The 22009-nt window shown below is 43.4% G+C and overlaps 1 protein-coding gene across 8 annotated transcripts in view; it reads left to right on the top strand.

Annotated features, from left to right (window-relative positions):
* The window catches only part of EML6 (EMAP like 6), a 164869-nt gene that overhangs the window by 96346 nt on the left and 46514 nt on the right, over positions 1-22009 (top strand). For all 8 annotated transcript variants that reach the window (XR_014509244.1, XM_083432422.1, XM_083432421.1 and 5 more), the window contains 11 exons: positions 5945-6045; positions 7372-7574; positions 10362-10473; positions 11572-11699; positions 12576-12717; positions 13215-13367; positions 14828-14959; positions 15747-15835; positions 17355-17531; positions 17662-17863; positions 18850-18976. Coding sequence is in view for 7 of the 8 variants with exons in the window: in XM_083432422.1 (XP_083288548.1) it covers positions 5945-6045; positions 7372-7574; positions 10362-10473; positions 11572-11699; positions 12576-12717; positions 13215-13367; positions 14828-14959; positions 15747-15835; positions 17355-17531; positions 17662-17863; positions 18850-18976 (1566 nt within the window). In the remaining variant the exon portion in view is untranslated. The remainder of the gene's footprint in view (positions 1-5944; positions 6046-7371; positions 7575-10361; positions 10474-11571; positions 11700-12575; positions 12718-13214; positions 13368-14827; positions 14960-15746; positions 15836-17354; positions 17532-17661; positions 17864-18849; positions 18977-22009) is intronic.

The raw sequence follows: 22009 nt of genomic DNA, 5'->3' as shown, positions 1-22009 counted from the left end.
ATTGATCTTTTTACCGATCGACACCTGCATGTTCACCAGTATTCCACCTGTGTTGTTCATTCCAGATGTTGTTGCTTTGTCCTAACTAGCAAAGGAGGTGCCATATTTTTCGCTCTATAAGACGCACCAGACCACTAGTTTTTGGAGGAGGAAAACAAGAAAAAAAAATATTCTGAATCTCAGAAGCCAGAACAGCAAGAGGGATCGCTGCACAGTGAAAGGAGCAATCCCTCTTGCTGTTCTGGCTTCTGGGATAGCTGTGCAGCCTGCATTCGCGCCATAAGGCGCACACACATTTCCCCTTACTTTTTAGGAGGGAAAAAGTGAGTCTTATAGAGCAAAAAATACAGTACATCTTGTTGTTTTGTTTTGCTGTATTTCCCAACATTAATAATGGTAATAACATTTCCAGCCTCCTCCTTCTTCTTCTTCTTCTTCTTCTTCTTCTTCTTCTTCTTCTTCTTCTTCTTCTTCTTCTTCTTCTTCTTCTTCTTCTTATACCTGGGGGTCTCAGGGCGGTTCACAGAATAAAATCAAGATATAAAACCGCAAAATACATAATAAAAATAAAAACAACAACCCAGTTACCCCCTTATAGCTTACATTCTTGGTCCCTGCCCCCCCTTCTTGCGTAAGTTTGTGATGAACAATATAGGTCTTTGCCTATATTAATTGTATACAGAATAATTGTAAGTTGATTGTTGGACCTATCTCTCTCAACCCTGACAAGGGGGAGTTGGGTGAAATGGGGGGGGGGGTGTCATTATGTGAATGGAGGAAACAACTTAAATTCCACCTGTTCTGCCAAAGCAAAATGTTGGTTTGTGCTCTTCTGTGCCTTTATTCTGCAGTGTTTGCAACAAATGACTTCTAGCTGCCCTCTTGCTGTGGACAGCAGTGTGGTTGGAGGGGAGATAGTTTCTCCACCTGAACCTCCCTTGCAGTTTTAGTGGTATAATATAAATAGATTTTCAAGTCTGATAATGTCAGACAACCTCTCCTGGTCCCACTCCCATCTTCCCCATCTCAAATTGGAATACATATTTTTAAATTTTCCATTTGTTGCCTAGGAGTTTATCTGTTAACCTCGCAAGGGCTAAGAAGCTTTTGTGATTGCCTGAACGCTCGAAGTATTCAGGAACAGTTTGGTCACTTATCTAATTGGTTCTCTAATGGACGTTCTCATTTCCACTACTAAATAGAAGCTTCCCTTTTTATAAAATAAGGACTGCGCCCAGGCAAATCATGGATCTCAATTATTTCTTTCAATGCAGTACACTTGCTTTGTCTATTATTAAGCAGTAGTTTTTTTTTTATCTCAGTATAAAGTATTTGGCTGAAATCTTGCATACAGTTGAACTGTGTTACATGCTGGTTCAAAACACCCCAAAACACCTGAGCTTGAGTCTGTGCCCTCCAACCAACAGTGAGGGCTGGGTGGGTTTTTGAAACGCACCCCCCCCCCCCCCGTTGATAATGGACAAGACATCAGAGTTCATTCAAATGGCAGAGCGTTGACATCCCATTCGGTTAATCTGCTGCATCAATGTGTCTTCTGCAAAGTTAGAATCCCCTTTGAATTTAAGTTTAGTTTTTGAGCCCATACTTTAAAAGCACCTCCAGGGACCATGCAGAACCCAGAGGTGGCAAATGCTCTTAATTTTTTTACAATGAAAGCTACATTTCTCATGCATGAGCTGCCATATCCCTTTTCAAAGATGGAAAGGCAGAGCCTTTCAGCTCTTCTTCTCCCTGTACAACTACCAGCCTAATAACTTCTTGCAAATATTCTAGCAATATTGTGATGATTTAAAACTTGGTGAGGCGAATCCCAGGACCCACTGAAATAACTAACATGAATTAATCAAAATCTATATTTCATGCCTTATTTCTGTTGGCTTTAACTGTTCTTTGAAATATTGTGTTAATTTTTGCCCTTCTAATTATCCATCTAATGTGCTGCAATTACTTATCACGGATCTTCCAGTCCTCCTTCTGAGACTGCTTAAATATTAATAGCAACTTGCTTATCGCCTAGTGGTTTAAATGGTGCTCTTTATAGCTCTCTTAATTAATTTGACCTGTGTCCCCTTTCGCTCTGTTATCTTGAATACATTGAAGCACAGCTGTGTGGTGTGTTTTTTTACCCCCTTATGAATTACTTTGCCAACCATTTCCTGAAAAACTCTCTCCATATGAAATAGAGTCTGCTCAAAATGGGGAAGATTTGCTGAATAAGAATAATGTAGCATTGTTTCATTTGGTCAGATTCAGTTACTTTCCTGTTAGACTGATATACAGGTGACATCCATAATAGTCTGGAGCAGCCTTTCTCAACCTGTGGGTCCCCAGATGTTGTTGAACTACAACTCCCATCACCCCTAGCTAGCAAGGCCAGAGCTCAGGGGTGATGGGAGTTGTAGTCCAACAACATCTGGGGACCCACAGGTTGAGAACCACTGGACTCTGAAGGCTGAGTATTGCCATGATATTTTGTAGCTGTCACCTCTCAGCCTTTTGGATAAGATCAAGTGTAGCATCTTGTAGCCACTAATGGACTTAAGCGTAACTGCTGCCTCCTATGTTGTTTTTGCTGAGTTGTGACCTCTCAGGGGCACAAGTCTGGGCAGTGTTTATGGAGATCCTGAGCCGCCCAGATGACAAAATCCTCCCCCTGGTCTTTCTGATGTGGTCCAAAGGAAAGCAGAGCAATAGATTTGACACCATATTGGCTGCAGGAGTTGCCAGAAGGAGGTGTACAAGGAGCCATCCAGCAGTGGCGTAGCGTGGGTTGTCAGCACCCGGGGCAAGGCAAGTAATTTGCGCCCCCTAACCCGGGGCAAGGCAAGTAATTTGCGCCCCCCCCACTGCACTGTCCCTCCCCCAGATAGTCCCTCGCTCTCTCTCCGCACCGCACCGCACGCCTGGCACCCTCCCCTCCACAGTGGGTGGCGACCCGGCGGCTCAGCTCGGATTCACACAGCCAGCACTGCAGTGAGAGAGAGTGAGTGAGCCAGGTAGGGGCAGAGAGCTGCGAGTGCGAGCGTGCCCCCCCAGATGTTGTGGCCGGTGCGGCCGGCCCCCCCTGCACCCCCCACGCTACGCTGCTGCCATCCAGAGAGGAATATGTGTAGGGTTTTACTCCTTAGCATCTTCTTCTCCTGAAGATAGCCCTCAAGTTTGGGATCAGAGTTTTCCTTCTCCATGGAAGGTTTTCTTTTCCTCAAGAAATTGTTGTGAATAATGCTGAAACAACTTCCTTTAGTGTCTGCCTACTAAACTAAGGATCCATACAGTACAACTCCAATAAATGTCCCCATTCCTGTTGATTCTGTTCCTGTTCATTCACACTATTATTTCTATGATTTGGGGTGGGTATGCTATTATCTCATGAAACAGTGAATACATAATTGACCAGAGCCACAATGAGCTTCACTGAGCTCTGCTAACCTGTCAGTTTAAAATACTGATACAGTGGTACCTCAGATTATAGACGCTTCAGGTTACAGACTCCACTAACCCAGAAATAGTACCTCGGGTTAAGAACTTTACTTCAGGATGAGAAGAGAAATCGTGTGATGGCAGCAAGAGGCCCCATTAGCTAAAGTGGTGCTTCAGGTTAAGAACAATTTCAGGTTAAGAACGGACCTCCAGAACAAATTAATTTCTTAACCCGAGGTACCACTGTACTTTTTTGCCAGTTACCTTCACAAAGGATGGGAACAAAGAGAGAGCTTTAACTGTGACTGAAGCCGTTATGGATAACTCCAGTTTGTTCCCTGTTCCCTTTTGTTCATTTAAATTAAAACACTTCTATAGTGTCTTTTGTGTGTGTGGTTTTTTTTTAAAATCCAGAATTTGCAAAAATATCAAAACATAGTCAATAAAATTGGCATTACAACAAAAGTACAGAAACCAGGAAAGTTTTACAAAGGCTGGATATCAATAACCAGAAATTCTTGGCCAAACATGTATGTTTTTAGCAAAGCGTGTTCTCCTTCATGGAGAGCACGTGTTGCGGTGGGGTCTGCTGAGCCACCCCTCTGTTACCAGGCAGGGTCTCTAAAGATGGCCTGGGGCAGTGATTGGTTCACTGGGTTGCTGGGGTAAAAGTTATGTTGCAATTTTGGTGGGAGGGGTAAAATGTTTAAATACTCTGCACACAGCCTGGAGCTTTCTCTTTGCTGCGTGCAATGGATCACCCGCCCACCCGCCCTTGAGTAAGGGGTTGTTGCATTGACCTTGCTATGCCTGTCATGGGGTCGTCTGCCGTTGGGGCAGGGGCCTGGTAGGAATTTTGTCCATCTGGCTGATTGGCTGGGCCATTTGGTTTTTGTCTACTGCGTAGCAAATCGTCACAACTTGTAAGGTTGCGGTTAGGCATTGGTTCTAAATTGGTGGAGGAGGGGTTAGGATAGGCTGTGCCTGCCCCTCCATGGTTGCTGCGGAAAGGGAATTCCATTAAAGGAATCCTGGGGCTTGCCATCTTTTCGTCCAATCCCTGGAATGGGACTAGGGCCGGCAAGCCTTCGGGGAGCATGCGGGTGAGAATTGAGGGTCTGTGACTCAGCTCCATTTCTCCCCGACTTGCTTTCCCCCGCACTGTCTTTCGGTGTTGCCCGGAAGTCAGTTCTGTCCCCAGGCGGGGGGACAGATAGTCTTAACCAATGCCTAAACAACCACTCACGGTTTTGTATTTAAATAAAGTTGTGGCCAAAATTATGCCAAAAACCTTAAACAAAAATTAAGTGTGCGTTGTGAGTTATTTGGGGGGTGGCTTGGGGACCTCGACATGCAAGTCTTGAAAACACACTGCAACTGGCAGTTTTCCATGGACTAAAGGTAATTTAGCAGTTTAAGAGAATTAACAGGACTGGAGGAATTCTAAGAGGAGTGAAACTTACCAATATATTTTGATATGAATCCTGTAGAGTAGGCTTCCTCAACCTCGGCCCTCCAGATGTTTTGAGACTACAATTCCCATCATCCCTGACCACTGGTCCTGCTAGCTAGGGAGCATGGGAGTTGTAGGCCAAAAACATCTGGAGGGCTGAGGCTGAGGAAGCCTGCTGTAGAGTAACGCTTGTTTTTGGCGGACATCTGCTTACTTCCTGCACTTGCTGCATGAACCGGATTCAGCAATATTTAATATGTCATGGATCATATTGATCATATTGAGATGGATCTGTCTTCACTCTGCAGGCTGTGCTAACTTCTCAGAGGATGTTAGAACTCCATTCAGTCATAGCAGATAAAACCAAAATGGCTTGTCAGAGGGACTTAATTCAGACTTTTCCAGACTCTGACCTCGCTTCCAGATGACCTGTTTTTTGACTATTCATCCTGATTCATTGCAAAAAGTTCGCAGGGAGTTTGTGTGACATCTGCTGTTTTTGAGCGTTCATTCTGATCTATGCAACTTTGCATCAAGTGATTGGTATTCCATATGTTCCCCATTGCCTTCCTTGCTGCAAAAAAATTGAGGAGGGGGGAAGCAGGTTAGTTGCATAAGAGCACCAAAATAGTGCAAATTTCAAGCCCCTTAAGACTACAAGAACCATTTTCATATACCGTATGAGTTTTAAATCTTTCTGTTTGGATCGGCAATAATAGGGATGTAAACCTACAGCAACCAGAATGTATACTAAATTTCTCTTCAATGTCTGTCTTGCAGTGGCAAGTACACCTGTTCAGTTGTGTCCTTTTGTTGTAAAACAGGTCTGCTGCTGTCACAACTCATTAGATTTGAAGGCTTGCTTATAGATCAATAAATCCCTATTCAACTCATCTTTCTAATTTCTAAAAGTATATCCCAAAGCAGTGCCTTCTTTTGCATGCATTTTTTTTTAAAAACCCACACACATCTCACAATGCACCAGAATCTTTAAATAAAAAATAAATGGCTAGACAACTCAAGTATTCTTTACTCTTTAATTCATTCCAGAGGCCATAAAGACAAGATATTTGTAGTGAAATGCAACCCCCACCATGCTGATAAACTGGTAACCGTTGGAATGAAACACCTGAAATTCTGGCAGCAAGCAGGTATTGTGTTGCATTAAGAATGTTTAATGGTTATTGTATTTGTTTAGAAACAAATAAAAATTAGTTTAAAAAGAAAAGAATGTAAGATATTTCTTCCCCTTGGGCCATTCCATGCTGTTCACAAGTCTGAGCCTTTCTCTTGACCTACCTCTGCTGGAAGTCATTCCTTTAGTCACACCCGGGGTGTGAGCTGGTGTGCCCCTACACAACAGGTGCCCAGTTAAGTTCCTCTGATAGCCAAAGCAGTTTTTCAAACCACCACACTCAAGGGTTGTTGGCACTTGTGTGAATTGGTGTCAACAGTGTGCAGGGCTCTCAGTTTTGTCAACTAAGGAGTATCTGAAAGTACAGTGGTACCACGGGTTACATACGCTTCAGCTTACAGACTCCGCCAACCCAGAAATAGTACCTCGGGTTAAGAACTTTGCTTCAGGATGAGAACAGAAATCGCGTGGCAGTGGGAGGCCCCATTAGCTAAAGTGGTACCTCAGGTTAAGAACCGTTTCAGGTTAAGAACGGACTTCCAGAACGAATTAATTTCTTAATGTTAGTTTCTGTTATCACTGAACAGCTGCATGGAGTCACAGGACTCTGTTTACATTCCAGAGACCTTCAAGTCTCGCGGGAAAGGGAGACGGGATGTGATGTTAGTGGTTTCCTGTTTCCTTTGTTCCTTTGTTTCAGTTGCTCTCTGCTTTCATAGAGAGAGGATGTCTTTTCTGTTCTGCATAGTTTAGAAATAAAACTCTTTACAGTGGTACCTCGCAAGACGAATGCCTTGCAAGATGAAAAACTCGCAAGACGAAAGAGTTTTTTGTTTTTTGAGTTGCTTCGCAAGACGGATTTCCCTATGGGCTTGCTTCGCAAGACGAAACGTCTTGCGCCTTTTTTTTTAAACCGTCAATGCATTCCTATGGGAAACCGTCAATACACAGTGGTGCTTCGCAAGACGAAAAAATTCACAAGACGAAAAAACTCGCAGAACGAATTAATTTCGTCTTGCGAGGCACCACTGTACAATGTTGCCAAACCTCTCGTCTCTTCCCTGTGCTGGGAACCCTGCTGGATAGAATGTGCTTGAGGCCTTATCAAAGGCTCAGGTCATTAAACGCGTCGGAGGCGATTTCAAAGGCTCGGCTCGGAGGAAGATGAGGCCTTATTGGCTTGGCCGAGCGGAGTTCCGACACTTAACCCGAGGTACCACTGTACCTTCATAGAGCGTAACAGGGCAGGAGCCATCATTAGGCCATTCATCTCTCTCTCACACACACATGCAGACACATACACAATTATAATAATGTGTGTTGCTCTGTCATCACAATTCAGGTGGTGGTTTCACCTCCAAGCGTGGCATCTTTGGAAACATCGGGAAGCAGGAAACCATGATGAGTGTTTCGTACGGACGAATAGAGGACCTTGTTTTCTCTGGATCTGCCACAGGAGACATTTACATCTGGAAAGATATTTTGCTGCTTAAGACGGTGAAAGCTCACGATGGGCCTGTGTTTGCCATGCATGCCTTAGATAAGGTATGTATGCCTTGCGTCACCACCAGATATTCTTTGTTTGGCTTCGGAATTTCGAAACCAGAGCCACATGCCTATCTCATTTCATATACCTATCTCTTTTCAAGCTCACCCCATGCACACACAAAAAGACACAATTTCACTTTGGGGTTTGGATTCCCAGGAATCATTTGCTGCACCCTACACCAGTGATGCCAATAGGAATTTCTTGGCTGAATCAGATCAAAGATCTATCAAGCCTTCTTTACAGTAGGACAGTTGGAAGATAGGTAGGATGTTTCTCCCTCAGCACCTAGAACTCAGTTACACCGCTTCTGAGCATGGACACTGGCTGAGATCCTAACTTCACTTATGTTGGGTTGAAATAAACGACAGACGAGTGACAAGTGTCATACGGCAGGCATCTCTCGAGCATGTCTCAGAGAGTCCCTTTTATTGAATATTACAGCATTGCCACGTATGTGCTTGTTGCTGGTTGGTTAACACAAAGACAATGCAAGGGTTGCATATAAGCATTAATCATCAATAGATTAAAGGTTGGGAAAGGAACACAGAGTTGGACAGGTATGAAAACCTCCCTATTAAACTACTAGTGATTGATAAACTCCTTATTAAACTATTACTAATGATTGATATAGCAAAACTTAAAAGGGCATAACCATCGCATTCATAGATGTGGTCAACCATGCATTAAGAACAGGTCAGGGTACGATGTTTCATGAACTCAATATGAACCGAACATTCCAGGGTGGGTGAGGACGGAATGCTTCAGCTCAGAGCGATTTGTCGAACTCATGTGCAGAAGCAAAACCTCCCATCATCTCCCCCTTTCCTTTCTTTTCTTTTTCTTTCCGCGAGATGTTGCTATGTGATTTCAGGGTGAATGGGACAAGAATACTTCGGGATACGTAGTTTGCCAGCGCATGCCCGAAGTAAATCTGCCCACATCTCCCCTATTATTTACTGTTGGTGCTGCCACTTCGCAAAGTAGGCAGCAATGATTTTATTAGGTGGCTGAGGAGGAGAAAGAAATGAAGACCAAAGAGGCATGAGACCAGGAATGCATAGAATGAAACAACATAGCAAAATTAATATACACATTATGACAATAGCATATTGAAAAAGATTACGAAGCCATCACACTTACCTGGGAGTCCCTTTCTTTACCTAGCTGATTTTCACTGGTCTTCAGTGATTGTCAAAACATAACAATTCTGAAAATTCTACCTCAGAAGCCTTAGACTTCAGTTTCCAATATAAATCCAACTTCCAAGGCCACTCGGTTGCTTTTTCCCAGTGTCACTGGGATTCACCTGTGCCACAGTTTCTCTCACATATCATTTAAAGGTAAAGGGACCCCTGACCATTAGGTCCAGTCGTGGACGACTCTGGGGTTGCGGCGCTCATCTCGCTTTATTGGCCGAGGGAACCGGAGTACAGCTTCCGGGTCATGTGGCCAGCATGACTAAGCTGCTTCTGGTGAACCAGAGCAGCGCACGGAAATGCTGTTTACCTTCCCGCCAGAGCAGTACCTATTTATCTACTTGCCCTTTGACTACTAGGTTGGCAGGAGCTGGGACTGAGCAATGGGAGCTCACCCCGTCGTGGAGATTCGAACCACCGACCTTCTGATCGGCAAGTCCTAGGCTCTTGCCGCTTGCAGCACCACCCGCGTCCCATCACATATCATTTAGAGAGCTACTAATACAATTTTATGAGGTTTGCAATCTTTGAACCGGCAAGCCGATTGCTATTATTTTGGATTATCTGACTTGAAGAATTCTGTGAAAGTTTTAATGCGCCATGGTCAAAGGGATGGAAAACTGGGAAGGGGAGTACCCTGTTAACAGCATCTCTGCTTATCAAGTTCTAGCTTTTAAAAAAGAAGAACATAAGTGCCTGTCTTATACCACGCCACATAATTAAAATATACTTGAGTGTTGATTTCATGCTCTTTATTTCAGCTCATGGTAAACGGTGAGTGATCCCCAAAAAAAACCTCTGGCTATATATACATTATTTACACAATGGGTCCCGCGTGATTGGCTGATTCAGCTTCCCTCCTGGAGCCTGATTGGACTGCTCCTGCAGGCCAATCCGGTTGCTGATTCACTTCCTCCTGGAGCTGGATTGGGCGGCTCCTGCAGATCAATCAGGTTGCTGCCTTCTAGGATCCTACCTGCCTATTGTTCTAGGATCCAAGCTTAGTACAATAGTGTAACCCACTATTGTCTACACTGTGGCCCTCTGGGGTCTCAGACTGAGATTTCTCTTGCCCACCTGGTCCTTTTAACTGGAGAAGCCAGGGGTTGAACCTAAGTCTATTTGCATGCTATGCACGTGCTGTATCACAAAGTGCCTTTGGAAATCAGATGGGCTTACTGGAGCTAGTTGGTCTCAACTAGGGCCAGGGCCTTTTCAGTACTGGCCCCGACTTGGTGGAACGCTATGTCACAAGAGACTAGGGGCCTGCGGGACTTGACATCTTTCTGCAGGGCCTGCAAGACAGAGCTGTTCCGCCTGGCCTTTGGTTTGGACTCAGTCCGACCCTTATTTCCCCCCCCCCCCCTTATGGTCTTGATATATCAGCTACTTTTAAAATGAGGCTGCATTTAAATTGCATTTTAACCTGTATTTTAAATTGGTTTTTTCCCCCTATCATGTTTTTTTACTGTGATTTTATTGGTGTTAACTGCCCTGAGCCCAGCTCTGGCCAGGGAGGGCAGGGTATAAATTATTATTATTATTATTATTATTATTATTATTATTATTATATTTACTTTTGTGCAGGGCTTTGTGACAGGTGGGAAGGATGGCGTGGTGGCACTTTGGGATGACACGTTTGAGAGGTGCTTGAAGACATACGCCATTAAAAGAGCAGCATTGTCACCTGGCTCCAAAGGTATAACCTCATACGTGAGTTTGGTGAGAGACGCCTTCCTGCAGAAATCCCTCCCCAAAGTCTAGGCAAATTGGGAAAAACCTAGGCAGTCTGCTTAAGCATCTTCCAGAGCCGCCATCAGCTCTGTATTGTTCTGCAAGTAGGGATCAGGGAGCAATTCCATTTAATGATTAACAACAACAACAACAACAATAATAATAATAATAAATTTTATTTATATCCCGCCCTTCCCAGCCGAAGCCGGGCTCAGGGCGGCTAACAACAATAAAACAGTACAGAAGTACAGCACAAACAACACTCTAAAATCATTCATTATAAAATTAATTAATTTAAGCCACTGGCAACCATTGGGCCAGAGCTCCGCGAAGATTGCCGAAGGAGGGAGTCAGGCTGTGCCCTGGCCAAAGGCCTGGTGGAACAGCTCTGTCTTGCAGGCCCTGCGGAAAGATGTCAAGTCCTGCAGGGCCCTGGTCTCTTGTGACAGAGTGTTCCACCAGATCGGGGCCACGGCCGAAAAAGCCCTGGCTCTAGTTGAGGCCAGCCTAACTTCTCTGTGGCCTGGGACCTTCAAGATGTTTTTATTTGAAGACCGTAAGTTTCTCTGTGGGGCATACCAGGGGAGGCGGTCCCGTAGGTACGAGGGTCCTAATCAGCCTAATTTGCACATCCCAAAACAATATGTGAACCGAAGCACATAATGATGATGAGGATGATGATAATGGTAAATAAATAAATTTTATTTGTATCCCGCCCTCCCAGCCAAAGCCAGCCTCAGAGTGGATAACATCATATAAATAAGCGATATGCATAATACAAGTGATCAATCAATTAAGATACATCCCACAATTAATTCCAACAATTAAAATTAAAACTGGACAAGTGGCAGTCTTCAGGTTAAAATTGGAAGCGGTTAATACTCGCCAAGACCAACTGTTTCCACTGATATTATAAGGACCTATGAGCAGGCTGAGAACCTCCTTCGTGCTTGTTCTTACAGAAAGAGAAAACGAGTCGGGCTGAACCCTGACCAAATGCACAGTCATCCTTCAAAAAATCTGCACTCTTCTGAACGTTCCTTCCCTCTAATTTAATCTCCAGGGTTGCTGTTGGAAGATAACCCGTCCATCCGTGCCATCACCTTAGGACATGGGCATATACTGGTGGGAACAAAAAACGGGGAGATTCTTGAAATTGATAAAAGCGGCCCCATGACTCTGCTTGTGCAGGTACTATGACTTCCAGCATTTCTACACTTGCTTACTTTCACGTGATCTTTACTTTGGATTGCTAATTAATCTCCACCTACCTCACTCTCTTTTCCTTTACAGTCAGATTGCTTTGGCTCTTGGTGTGCAGATCAGTTTGTTTTCAGAGTTCATAAGTTGCAAAGTAAAATGTTTCTCAAACACCAACTCTTTTGGTGTTGCATGTGTTGATGGATGCTCAGGTTTTAATCGCAAGAAAATATCAGAAATATATGGTACCAGCAATAGACTTTAGGAAGAGGAAAAAATGGGAGAAGAATGATTATGAATAAAATAGCAAGCTTCGTGCACTTTTGAATGGGTGGGGTTTTGTGATTTTGATAAAAAGGATGGTTGCCTTTTTTGTTGCATTTGGAATCAATATGAAACAAATGAGACAGTAAATATGAACGCATCTAGTATGGTTTAAATCAACTAGATTAATATTGTTTATTATAGAACTGGAAAATCAACTATAATAAGCAAGGCAAAACAAAAACAAAAGCAACCCATCAGAATACACAGTTGGTTTTGTGCTTCTCAAGTAGGAATGTGGGGAGAAATTCAATTCACCACACTTAAAACCGAACTTACTTAATTTTCACTTTCCAAAACTCCTGGAATGCATTCTGTTTGAAAACCAAGCTACCACTGTATAGAGAACACTCTAGGGTGTGGCAGAGCACTTTCTGACCATGTGGCTAGGTTCAGGCAGAAATGTCCTAAATGGTTTATGAAATCACAGGTGAGAAAGGAGGAGAATAAATGGGAATTACAGGGACCCTAATCCTAGCTTGGAATTGAAGCATAAATGTACATGATTTTCTTTTGTAAACCACTCTTTTTCTGTATAAACAGGGGCATATGGAAGGGGAGGTCTGGGGTCTGGCAGCGCATCCCCTCTTACCTATCTGTGCAACAGTGAGTGATGATAAAACTCTGAGGATCTGGGAACTTTCCTCTCAACACCGTATGCTGGCTGTGAGAAAGCTTAAGAAAGGTAACCTTCCTTTAGTCCTATATATGCTATCAATACAGCACCTTTTTACTATCCTCCTTTGGGTCAGAGCCTACACCACACCCAGCCTTGCACCCCGCACCTGGAGCTGCTGCTTTTAGAAACTGCTCAGTTTTACAACTGTTCGCATGCATAGCCCTACCTAGCAGTGGCGTAGCGTGGGGGGTGCAGGGGGGGCCGGCCGCACCGGGCGCAACATGGGGGGGGCGCTCGCACTCGCAGCTCTCTGCCCCTACCTGGCTCACTCACTCTAGGGGGCGCAAATTACTTGCCTTGCCCCGGGTGCTGTCAACCCACGCTACACCACTGCTACCTAGAGTTGTCAGGGATTGAACCCTGGGACCCTTTGCATGGAAAACAAATGCTATCCCACTGAGCTGCAGCCCTTCCCCTAAGACACTGGCTAATTCTGAGATGCTGATTATTCTGCATTGACTGCTGCCCCAAACAGAAACTCTCTCTAAATGTCTTTCTTCCAGGAGGACGGTGCTGTGCCTTCTCCCCCGATGGGAAAGCCTTGGCTGTTGGGTTGAACGACGGGAGTTTTCTGGTAGTGAATGCCGATACCGTAGAAGATATGCTTTCCTTCCATCACAGAAAGGAAATGATCTCTGACATCAAATTTTCCCGAGGTGCACAAGAAATAACTTCTTAATGAAAGGATTTTACTGTGCATTGTTACAAAATACCGAGTTTAGCCAATTATTTTCCTCTTTGGGTTTCTATGAAAATTGGGAAAAATTGAAAACTGCACCATCCTTGTTCAAGAGAGACGTAGCAGCAGACTTGGGGGAACCCAAAGATTTGCAGAAATGCAAATAATCTTTAGGAAAAGAATCTTAATGAGAACTGACTGTGATAAAAACACTGACTGACTGGAGGCAGTGAACAGAATGGAGTGTATTAGAAAAGGGCATGACAGGCTGGAACCCTGAATGGAACACTCCATGCTGCAACATGGAGGTCCCACTTGTTCCTCCAGCAGGTAGACCACAGGCCACGTCCTATTTCTCAGACCTCTCCAGGAGTTAATTCTTCCCCTCTATGCTTCATTGTCCCCAATGTTTTCTCTGCTGTTTGTAGTGACGGGTGACATCTCAGTTCCTCCCAACTGTCAAGTTTCCTTGTAATAATACACACACACGCATAATGTTGCAAGGAAACAGCTGTCAGCATGAAGTGAAACTTGCATGTGAAAGACTCCGGTGCAGTGGGTGGGAGTGGTATATGAATTATTATTATTTACAAAGCCCTAAACGGCTTCGGTCCTGTATACCTGAAGGAGTGTCTCCACCCCCATCATCCAGCCTGGACACTGAGGTCCAGTGCCGAGGGCCTTCTGGCGGTCCCCTCCCTGTGAGAAGTGAGGTTACAGGGAACCAGGCAGAGAGCCTTCTCAGTAGTGGCACCCACCCTGTGGAACGCTCTCCCAGCAGATGTCAAGGCAATAAACAACTATTTCACTTTTAAAAGACAAATGAAGGCGGCCCTCTTTAGGGAAGTTTTTAATGTCTGATGCTGTATTGTTTTTAATATTCAGTTGGAAGCCACCCAGAGTGGCTGGGGAAACCCAGCCAGATGGGCGGGGTATAAATAATAAATTATTATTATTACAATTTATTACATTTGTATACAGCCCTTCATCCAAAGATCGCAGGATGGTTTGCAGCATAAAAATACAAAATGAAAACAAACTGAGTAGCACTGCATTACCTTTACCACGTTCTTTCCTTTTTTTTGCTACTTTTCAATTACAGTGGTATCTTGGTTCTCAAACTTAATCCATTCCAGGAGTCTGTTCGACTCCCGAAACTGTTTGACAACCAAGGTGCAGCTTCTGATTGGCTGCAGGAGCTACCTGCACTCAAGCTGCATCAGACGTTCTGCTTCCGAAAAACTTTCGCAAACCAGAACACTTCTGGGTTTGCGGGATTCGGGAGCCGATTTGTTCGGCAACTAAGCCGTTCGAGAACCAAGGTACCACTGTCTTTTATAACTCAGCAACATTCCCCCATGCTTCTGCAATGGAAATAAAAAGAAAACCACAGCGAATACCATGCCATGATTTACCTGAATATTCTTTCTTTTACAGATGCAGGGAAATACCTGGCAGTGGCTTCCCATGATAATTTTGTAGATATTTACAATGTGCTTACCAGCAAAAGAGTTGGCATCTGCAAAGGGGCATCCAGCTATGTCACGCACATTGACTGGGATTCAAGAGGTAAAAACCTTGAATATGCGTCCTAGCCTGGTCTCCAGTGAAACAGATTTCATAGTTCTTTTTCACATGCTACAAAACATGTGTCTCCTGCTCACCCAGTGATGAAACAAAAATATCCAGACAACCTCAACATTATATTACATATTTCAACATGAGCCAAATGCATTTTGACACGAGGGCCTAAAATAACATTTAAAACAAACAAAAATATGACTATTGGGTAAAACACTTCAGAAGAGGGAGGTGAAACCGTTACTTCAAATCTTCATTTTAAGCAGCCAAATCATTATTCATCATTATTATTCATCAATGCAAGCTTTCCCCGGCCAATTACCACCACCTACAGACTCAGAGTGTGTGTTATATAAACTGGGCACAATTCAGCTAGTGATGTCAATGGAAAAGTTAATGCAGAACCGCTGTCGGAATGTGGGCGGAGGTTTTTTGGTGACCTCACAGCAGGGCAGCCAATCAGCACCTCATGCACCTGACTTCCGCTACAAACCTGCAGGGTTCTACTCTGAAGACGAATGGTATATTTAGATGGAATGCTTTGAGAAAGCTTTCTGGGCCTCTCCACTCCTCTAAAATCTTACACTCTAGGTGGAATCCAGAGGTAATTTCCTCCTTGATGAAGACTGCAGTTATTTTTGTAAGTGCTGAATAACTAGGTTTTAGTTCTTTGTCACAACAAACCATAAAGGGAATTTACTCTTCTTTGTCAAACCATATCTTAATTTAATAGTGAGAGAGCCTTGTCACAATATCCTCTTTCTTTTTGATCAAGGGAAGCTATTGCAAGTCAATTCTGGTGCCAAAGAACAATTCTTTTTTGAAGCTCCGAGAGGAAAGAGGCATGTTATAAGATCCACCGAGGTAGGAATGAAAGGGATGGTGGAATATGTCACGAATTGAACTTTCAAAGTTTTATATATTGTTGTTGCTTCCTTGCTCTCCAATAATATAAGAGCATACAAATTGGTTTGCAGAGTTTCCTATTTGCCTTCAACAAAGCTAGTTTGTGATCAGCCTGGTCCTCTGAGCTGTCTTATACTGTACTAGCCTCCACAAGGTTTCGACTACAACTCCCTGCAGTGTCACCTGAATTTGGTTTTTGCCATTTTTCTTGTGAACTGACCAGATCTGCAAAACCTAGACTAATGTGTGAAATGAAAGGAATGCCACAATCCTTCAGGTTTCACACTTCTCTGGATTTTACAATGCAGTTCTTGTCCCAAAAACATCCTCAAATTTGTATTTTTTTTGGGGGGGGGGAAAGGGTATAACTTTTGAAATGTGTATATTGTGAGAAATACTTTAGAAATCAAAATATTTTTGAGGATATGCCTAGGGAGAAACAGTGATTCAAACAAAACTTGGCGAACCTGATCCAGTAATGCAATGAGAAATTTCTTTGTGAAAGGACCCCTCTCCCGATTGTATTCCTCTGAATTATTTTGCTGATTCTTTTGTTTACTTGAGAGTAAGTCTGACTTCACTCAGTGGGAAATATTTCTCAGTAGGCTCGTATGGGTGTGCACTTTCAGACAACCTGTTTAATAAAATAATAATAATAATAATAATAATAATAATAATAATAATAATGATTATAATAATAATTAATAATAATAATAATAATAATAATAATAATAATAATAATAATAATAATAAATGGTTGCTGTTGTTGTTTTGTTGTTGTTATTGTTGCTGTTGTTGTTGTTATTATAATATTTGTATGACATTCATTGTGATTGGTTTGCCCAAAATTGGTAGGGAGGTTAGATAAGATTGACTATTTATTGAGTATTATTCCAATTTGATTGTGGGGAGGTTAGACAATGCTGCCTCAAGCAATTATCATCCCACACTTTCCAGGGCATTTCCCCATCAGTTTCCTGATCTCAAAAAGTCCAGTTTGGAGAGGAAGTAGGTTTGTTGCGCAAGAGCTCCAAATCAACAATCCCGCATCCTGAATTAGAATCCCATCAGAAAATAGCCTGGAAGCACCTTCAATGTCTGGTTCTTTCCTCCATCTCCCATATTGTGTATTTTTAACCTTTGGTTCTGCTTTGAAATAAAGAATCTTTGGGTTTCTTGCAAGACATTATTTTTTTTAAAAAAAGAAAAGAAATCCGGACGTGAGCTTAGTAGTTCAAGTTTTAAAAATAGGGTTGCATGGAACAGCACACAGTGATTTTGTGTTTTTAATGAGCTTGCTGCAATCACTGCCCTTTATTCGAGGCACACTTAACTGCACTACATCTTTTGAACAAAATGAGCAGCTGGAGGAACAATTCGCCCACTCTGTAAAAGTGTATGCTGCAAGAGTCAGTTCCCTAGAGGATGTGAGCTGCTCTTACATTTATGGATTCCATATATATATATATCTTTTCAGATTGAGAAGATCGAGTGGGACACGTGGACGTGTGTCCTTGGTCCTACCTGCGAAGGGATTTGGCCAATGCACAGCGACGTCACTGTTATCAACGCGGCTTCTCTCACCAAAGATCGCACGCTCTTAGCTACAGGGGATGATTTTGGGTTCGTAAAGCTCTTCAGATACCCGGTCAAGGTAACGTACAACCCAACTCAGGTTTTGAAGTCTCTAGACATGTTCCAAAAGCACGCTGGCAAATGGAGTCATCGTGTGTTTTAAGGGGAGATGGGAAATAAGCAGAAGGAATCCTCTTGGTTTCTTGCAGGGTCAGCACGCTAAGTTCAAGAAGTACGTGGGGCACAGCGCCCATGTGACTAATGCCCGCTGGTTACACAATGACTCTGTGCTTCTGACGGTGGGGGGAGCCGACACTGCTCTGATGATCTGGACTCGAGAATTTGTGGGCACCCAAGAAAGCAAACTAGTGGACAGCGAGGAGTCGGACACGGATGCTGAAGAGGATGGAGGTTTGTTACACTTCCAAACTTCACACCATGCATCCATACGGGAGCAGTTGAGACCAGATTCATGGGCTTTTTGTTCACTTAAGAGTCATTCCACACATGATGCAGGAAGAGGGGGAGGTGACATATAAACTGGGCCTTCTTAGGTGAGCAAGGGGATGCCATATTTTTTAATGCTTCCCCGTGAAAATAAAAACCTCTTTGTATAATAAGCTAGCATATCAGGATGAGTGCTGTGAGTCACCTTTCTGCTAGTTTACTATTTGCAGGAAGGTCCCCCCCCCCCAATTTGGAGCAGCATTTAAAGCTATGTTAGCCCAGCCCTGCATTCTAAAATGGCACATCCCAGAATTGTCCCAACTCATCCCGGGTTGTGTGTAAATGGGCAAGAGACAAGAAGAAGATGATCAGTCAGTTTGCTAAATAGGTTAATCAGAGAGGACCTTGTGTCAGGAGCTCAGCCTACACTCGAGTAGGACCCTGGCAGAGACACACGCCCGACTGGCATGTTCCCTCCCTCCTGGGCGATCGTTCGGGAGCTTCGTAAGCTTTCTTCAGCCGGAACATCACAGCGACCGATGCCAACAGACATCAGCACACTTAGGGATCCGCAGAGTCTTCGCAGCTTTGCGTAACAGACTGCAGCAACTCAGCATTTTGGCTAATCTACTTTATTTGCATATAAACACACACGGAGCACTGCAACATGGCTCCCTCTCTCTCTAGCATCAGACAGCAAAGAGAGAAAAAAACAAAGGACAATAGTCCCACTTCATGGAACACAGTAACACAAACATCCTGTCTCCGTCACTTACAAGTTTTAAACTGTCATGGCCTTGGCCTTGGGCACCCTGTTTTTTTGTTTTGTTTTTCCTTAGATGATGAGGAAGCATGCTTTGTTCTTAATGAACCATGCACACGTTAATTTCTATGCTACGATATTGCAAGCACCTAAGCAAGTGTTGCGTTCCATTTTGCACCCGCCAAAGGTTATGACAGTGACGTTGCAAGAGAAAAAGCGATTGATTACACCACGAAGATCTACGCCGTAAGCATCCGTGAGATGGAGGGCACAAAACCGCACCAGCAGCTGAAGGAGGTTTCCGTGGAGGAAAGGTATGGCGATGGGGAGGCGCTCAGTTACTTTTCCTCGTTGTTACATCAAGGGGCCTGCTGTTCCGCACAGCTCCAAAACCTACATTGAAACATCCACGTTACTCTGCAAACTAACGCACTTCCCTTTTGCAATGAAACATGTTTATTTCAAGGCGTTATATTGAAACCATTTTTTTAAAGTTCATCTGCGTATACTTTAAAGTTCACTGTGGGTGCTGATACATACTGCGTTTTTAAATCTACAGCTGTCATTTCTCTTATTTGGATGCCGCCATATCTACCAAATCTAAATTCTGGTTTTTCTACATATTGTGCTGAAATAATGTATTCCAGGTACCACCAATCTGTATTGTCCATATAACTGGGAATTCTACCATGTACTTCTTTCAAATGGAAGTGGAAAAGAAAAAACCTTTCCCCATGGTTCTGGGTTTGCATTTGGGGTAGTATTTTTTCTTTTATTTTTAAAAAAACTTCCAGCGGTTGTAGTTACATTGCAGATCTTTTCATCAACTCGCGAAGTTAATGGTTCTCTCTTAGTGTGGCTGCCAGAGTTTGGCCTGACAACTTTGTCTATTATTTTAATAGCTTGGGGAAATCAAGACACTATTCAGGAGACATGCCTCTACTCCAGCAGCCCATTCTCCCACCTTCCTTTCTCCACAATCTGTGCAGCAGAACAGGAGCCCTGCTTGCTACAGGAGGCAGGGGCAAGGGGCAGGATGGTTTGAAGGATAAAATGAACTATAGAAGTAATGCATATCAAAATAGCATGGAGCTGATAAAACAAAACTTGCTGTCTCTGGGTCAAGAGCTGGCCATCTTATCTGCTAGGTCCAATTCTTACGTTACCTTTTTTTAAAAAAACAGTTTTTATTAGTTTTCCAATATACCTCCAATAATAGCCAAATTATAACAAAAACAATTAATTCCCAAATTATACAATTATCAAACTGCCAATTGACTTCCAATTAATACATTTTAGTTAAAGTGGTTCCCGCATGGTGGTTTGGGTGCATTTCTGATCTTATGTCACTGTGTTCCATAATCTTAATTGTCAGTTTTATTTCAGTTATAATAAGAATCCCTTAGTCAACAACTACATAATGATTCCATTCGTGTTGTTATAATATATAAATTTATAAAGCTTCAGGTGAGGTACTCAAACTTTTATCTTTATTCTGCCCCACGTGTGAAAACTCTTATGCCCATGGATATTTCTTCTGTCCATATATGGTGTTGTCTCTGTTACTTCCCAGCTATTGTTCTGTCCCATTGTGGCTTCAGGCGGAACTGAATCTTGAAGTTTCTCAGAGGTCTTATCTCTCCATCCCTTGCTTTGATGTCTCAGAACAGGCAACAGTCTGGTAGAAACCATTCTGTCTCACTAGTAAAACATGTCACAGATCTTTGCCATTTACCCCTCAGCCTAGGAAAAGGTGGGCAATTTTTAATATTCCTTTCCAACACCCAGAATCTCTGCAGCGTTCTTATCACAGCCCCCAGATTCTTTTCCTTCCAGCTAGAGATTTATGGCCCAATTAAACTATATTTTAGATTACATGCCATCAGTAACGCAAACAAATCTCAGTCTCTCTTTCCTGTCTGTTGTTTTTAAGCAGAGGTGAGGGGAATTACTCTGTCTTTCCAACACAGTCATACTTGAGCTTCCCCTCACCCTCCTTTCTTCATTTCAGATCACACATAGTTTCCATCTCTGCTTCTTAATAACAATATTACTCCAACGTCCCTTCCTCACTTGTAAATATCTTTTTGTCTTGCATTCCGGGGAGGGTCGCAGAATCATAAATATATAAAAGAAACTTAGAATAAACAAACTGTGTGCTTCCCTCTCCCCAACCGGCTCTCACACTGAAGAAAATATTATCTCAATTCAAACCTTTGATCCATGTAGCTGATATGTTCCGCAGTATGTTGTTGCAGCCCTTTTCCATCACGTGCTGGTACTTTAAAGTCAATTAAAAATCCAGTTAAACAGAGAACCTCTGCTTCTTAATGACGGCATAGGAGGGATTTCGCCAGGCAAAGTGCTTTTGCACTCAGCGCCTCCCTGCCTCCTACGTTCCATGCTGGAGTCAGAGCCAGGTACTGAGACGAACTGTGAGTGAAGCCCCTTCCCCCCCGTCCCTGGGGGGAATTTGCAATGATGATTTGCCCTCTGTCATCCTTGTTTTTCATTCGCTGACGATCCCCCACTGTCATGGGGGCTGCCTCCCTCAAGGCAGGCGGGACCGGAAGCCCAATTCTTACGTTATCCAAGAGGCATGGGTACCGATTGCATCCTCAGACAGTGACTGTACCTCATCAGTTTCGCATAAGGATGGCATTTAATCAAGGGAGGAATGAAATCCTCCCGCCACCTCAGTCTCCCTTACCTGGGTTGCACAGCAGCAATGGTAGGCTCTGGCAAAGTCTCATGTGATATTGGCAAGATCTCAGAATATTTTGGCAAAATTTCACTGGAAGCCAGCACTGTTACTGGCGCCACAACTCCACTAGTGGTGGAGGTGGCAGGGTGCCTGCAAAGGTACTGCCTCTTGGGCTTCTGCCACCTGAGGCAGCTTATTCCCCCTGCCTCACGAGTGGGCTGACTCTGCATGTTATCTCCTGCTGCCACCATGTGAAAGACTTGTCAGCGAGCAAGACCACATTTCAAGCCTGATCTTGAAATTCCTCTCCATCTGAGACAAAATGTGTTGAGAGACAGAATGTCTAAAAGAACTGCCTCTGGATTTTCTCATTCCTTCTCCATTTTGAGGTATCCCTGCTACGAGAAAATCAGGATTGAGGGAGGGGGACGAGTGGGAAGGCTGTGATTTGGAGGAGAACGCCATATGTGCAGTGGATAATTAATGGGAGGTACGGAAAGATTGTTGTCCGCATTAAACAACAGTATGGATGTGAGTACAGTTTTCTTTCAGATTCTGTGGAAGGTGTTTTTTTTTAAAAAAAAAAATCTTAGGGTATTTACTTGATGCAAAATTGGTACCTTCATGCTGTTTGAAAGGTAGC

Source organism: Podarcis tiliguerta (assembly GCF_965153285.1).
Source record: "Podarcis tiliguerta genome assembly, chromosome: 3".
NCBI lineage: Eukaryota > Metazoa > Chordata > Lepidosauria > Squamata > Lacertidae > Podarcis > Podarcis tiliguerta.
This window is presented reverse-complemented; position numbering and strand designations above follow the sequence as displayed.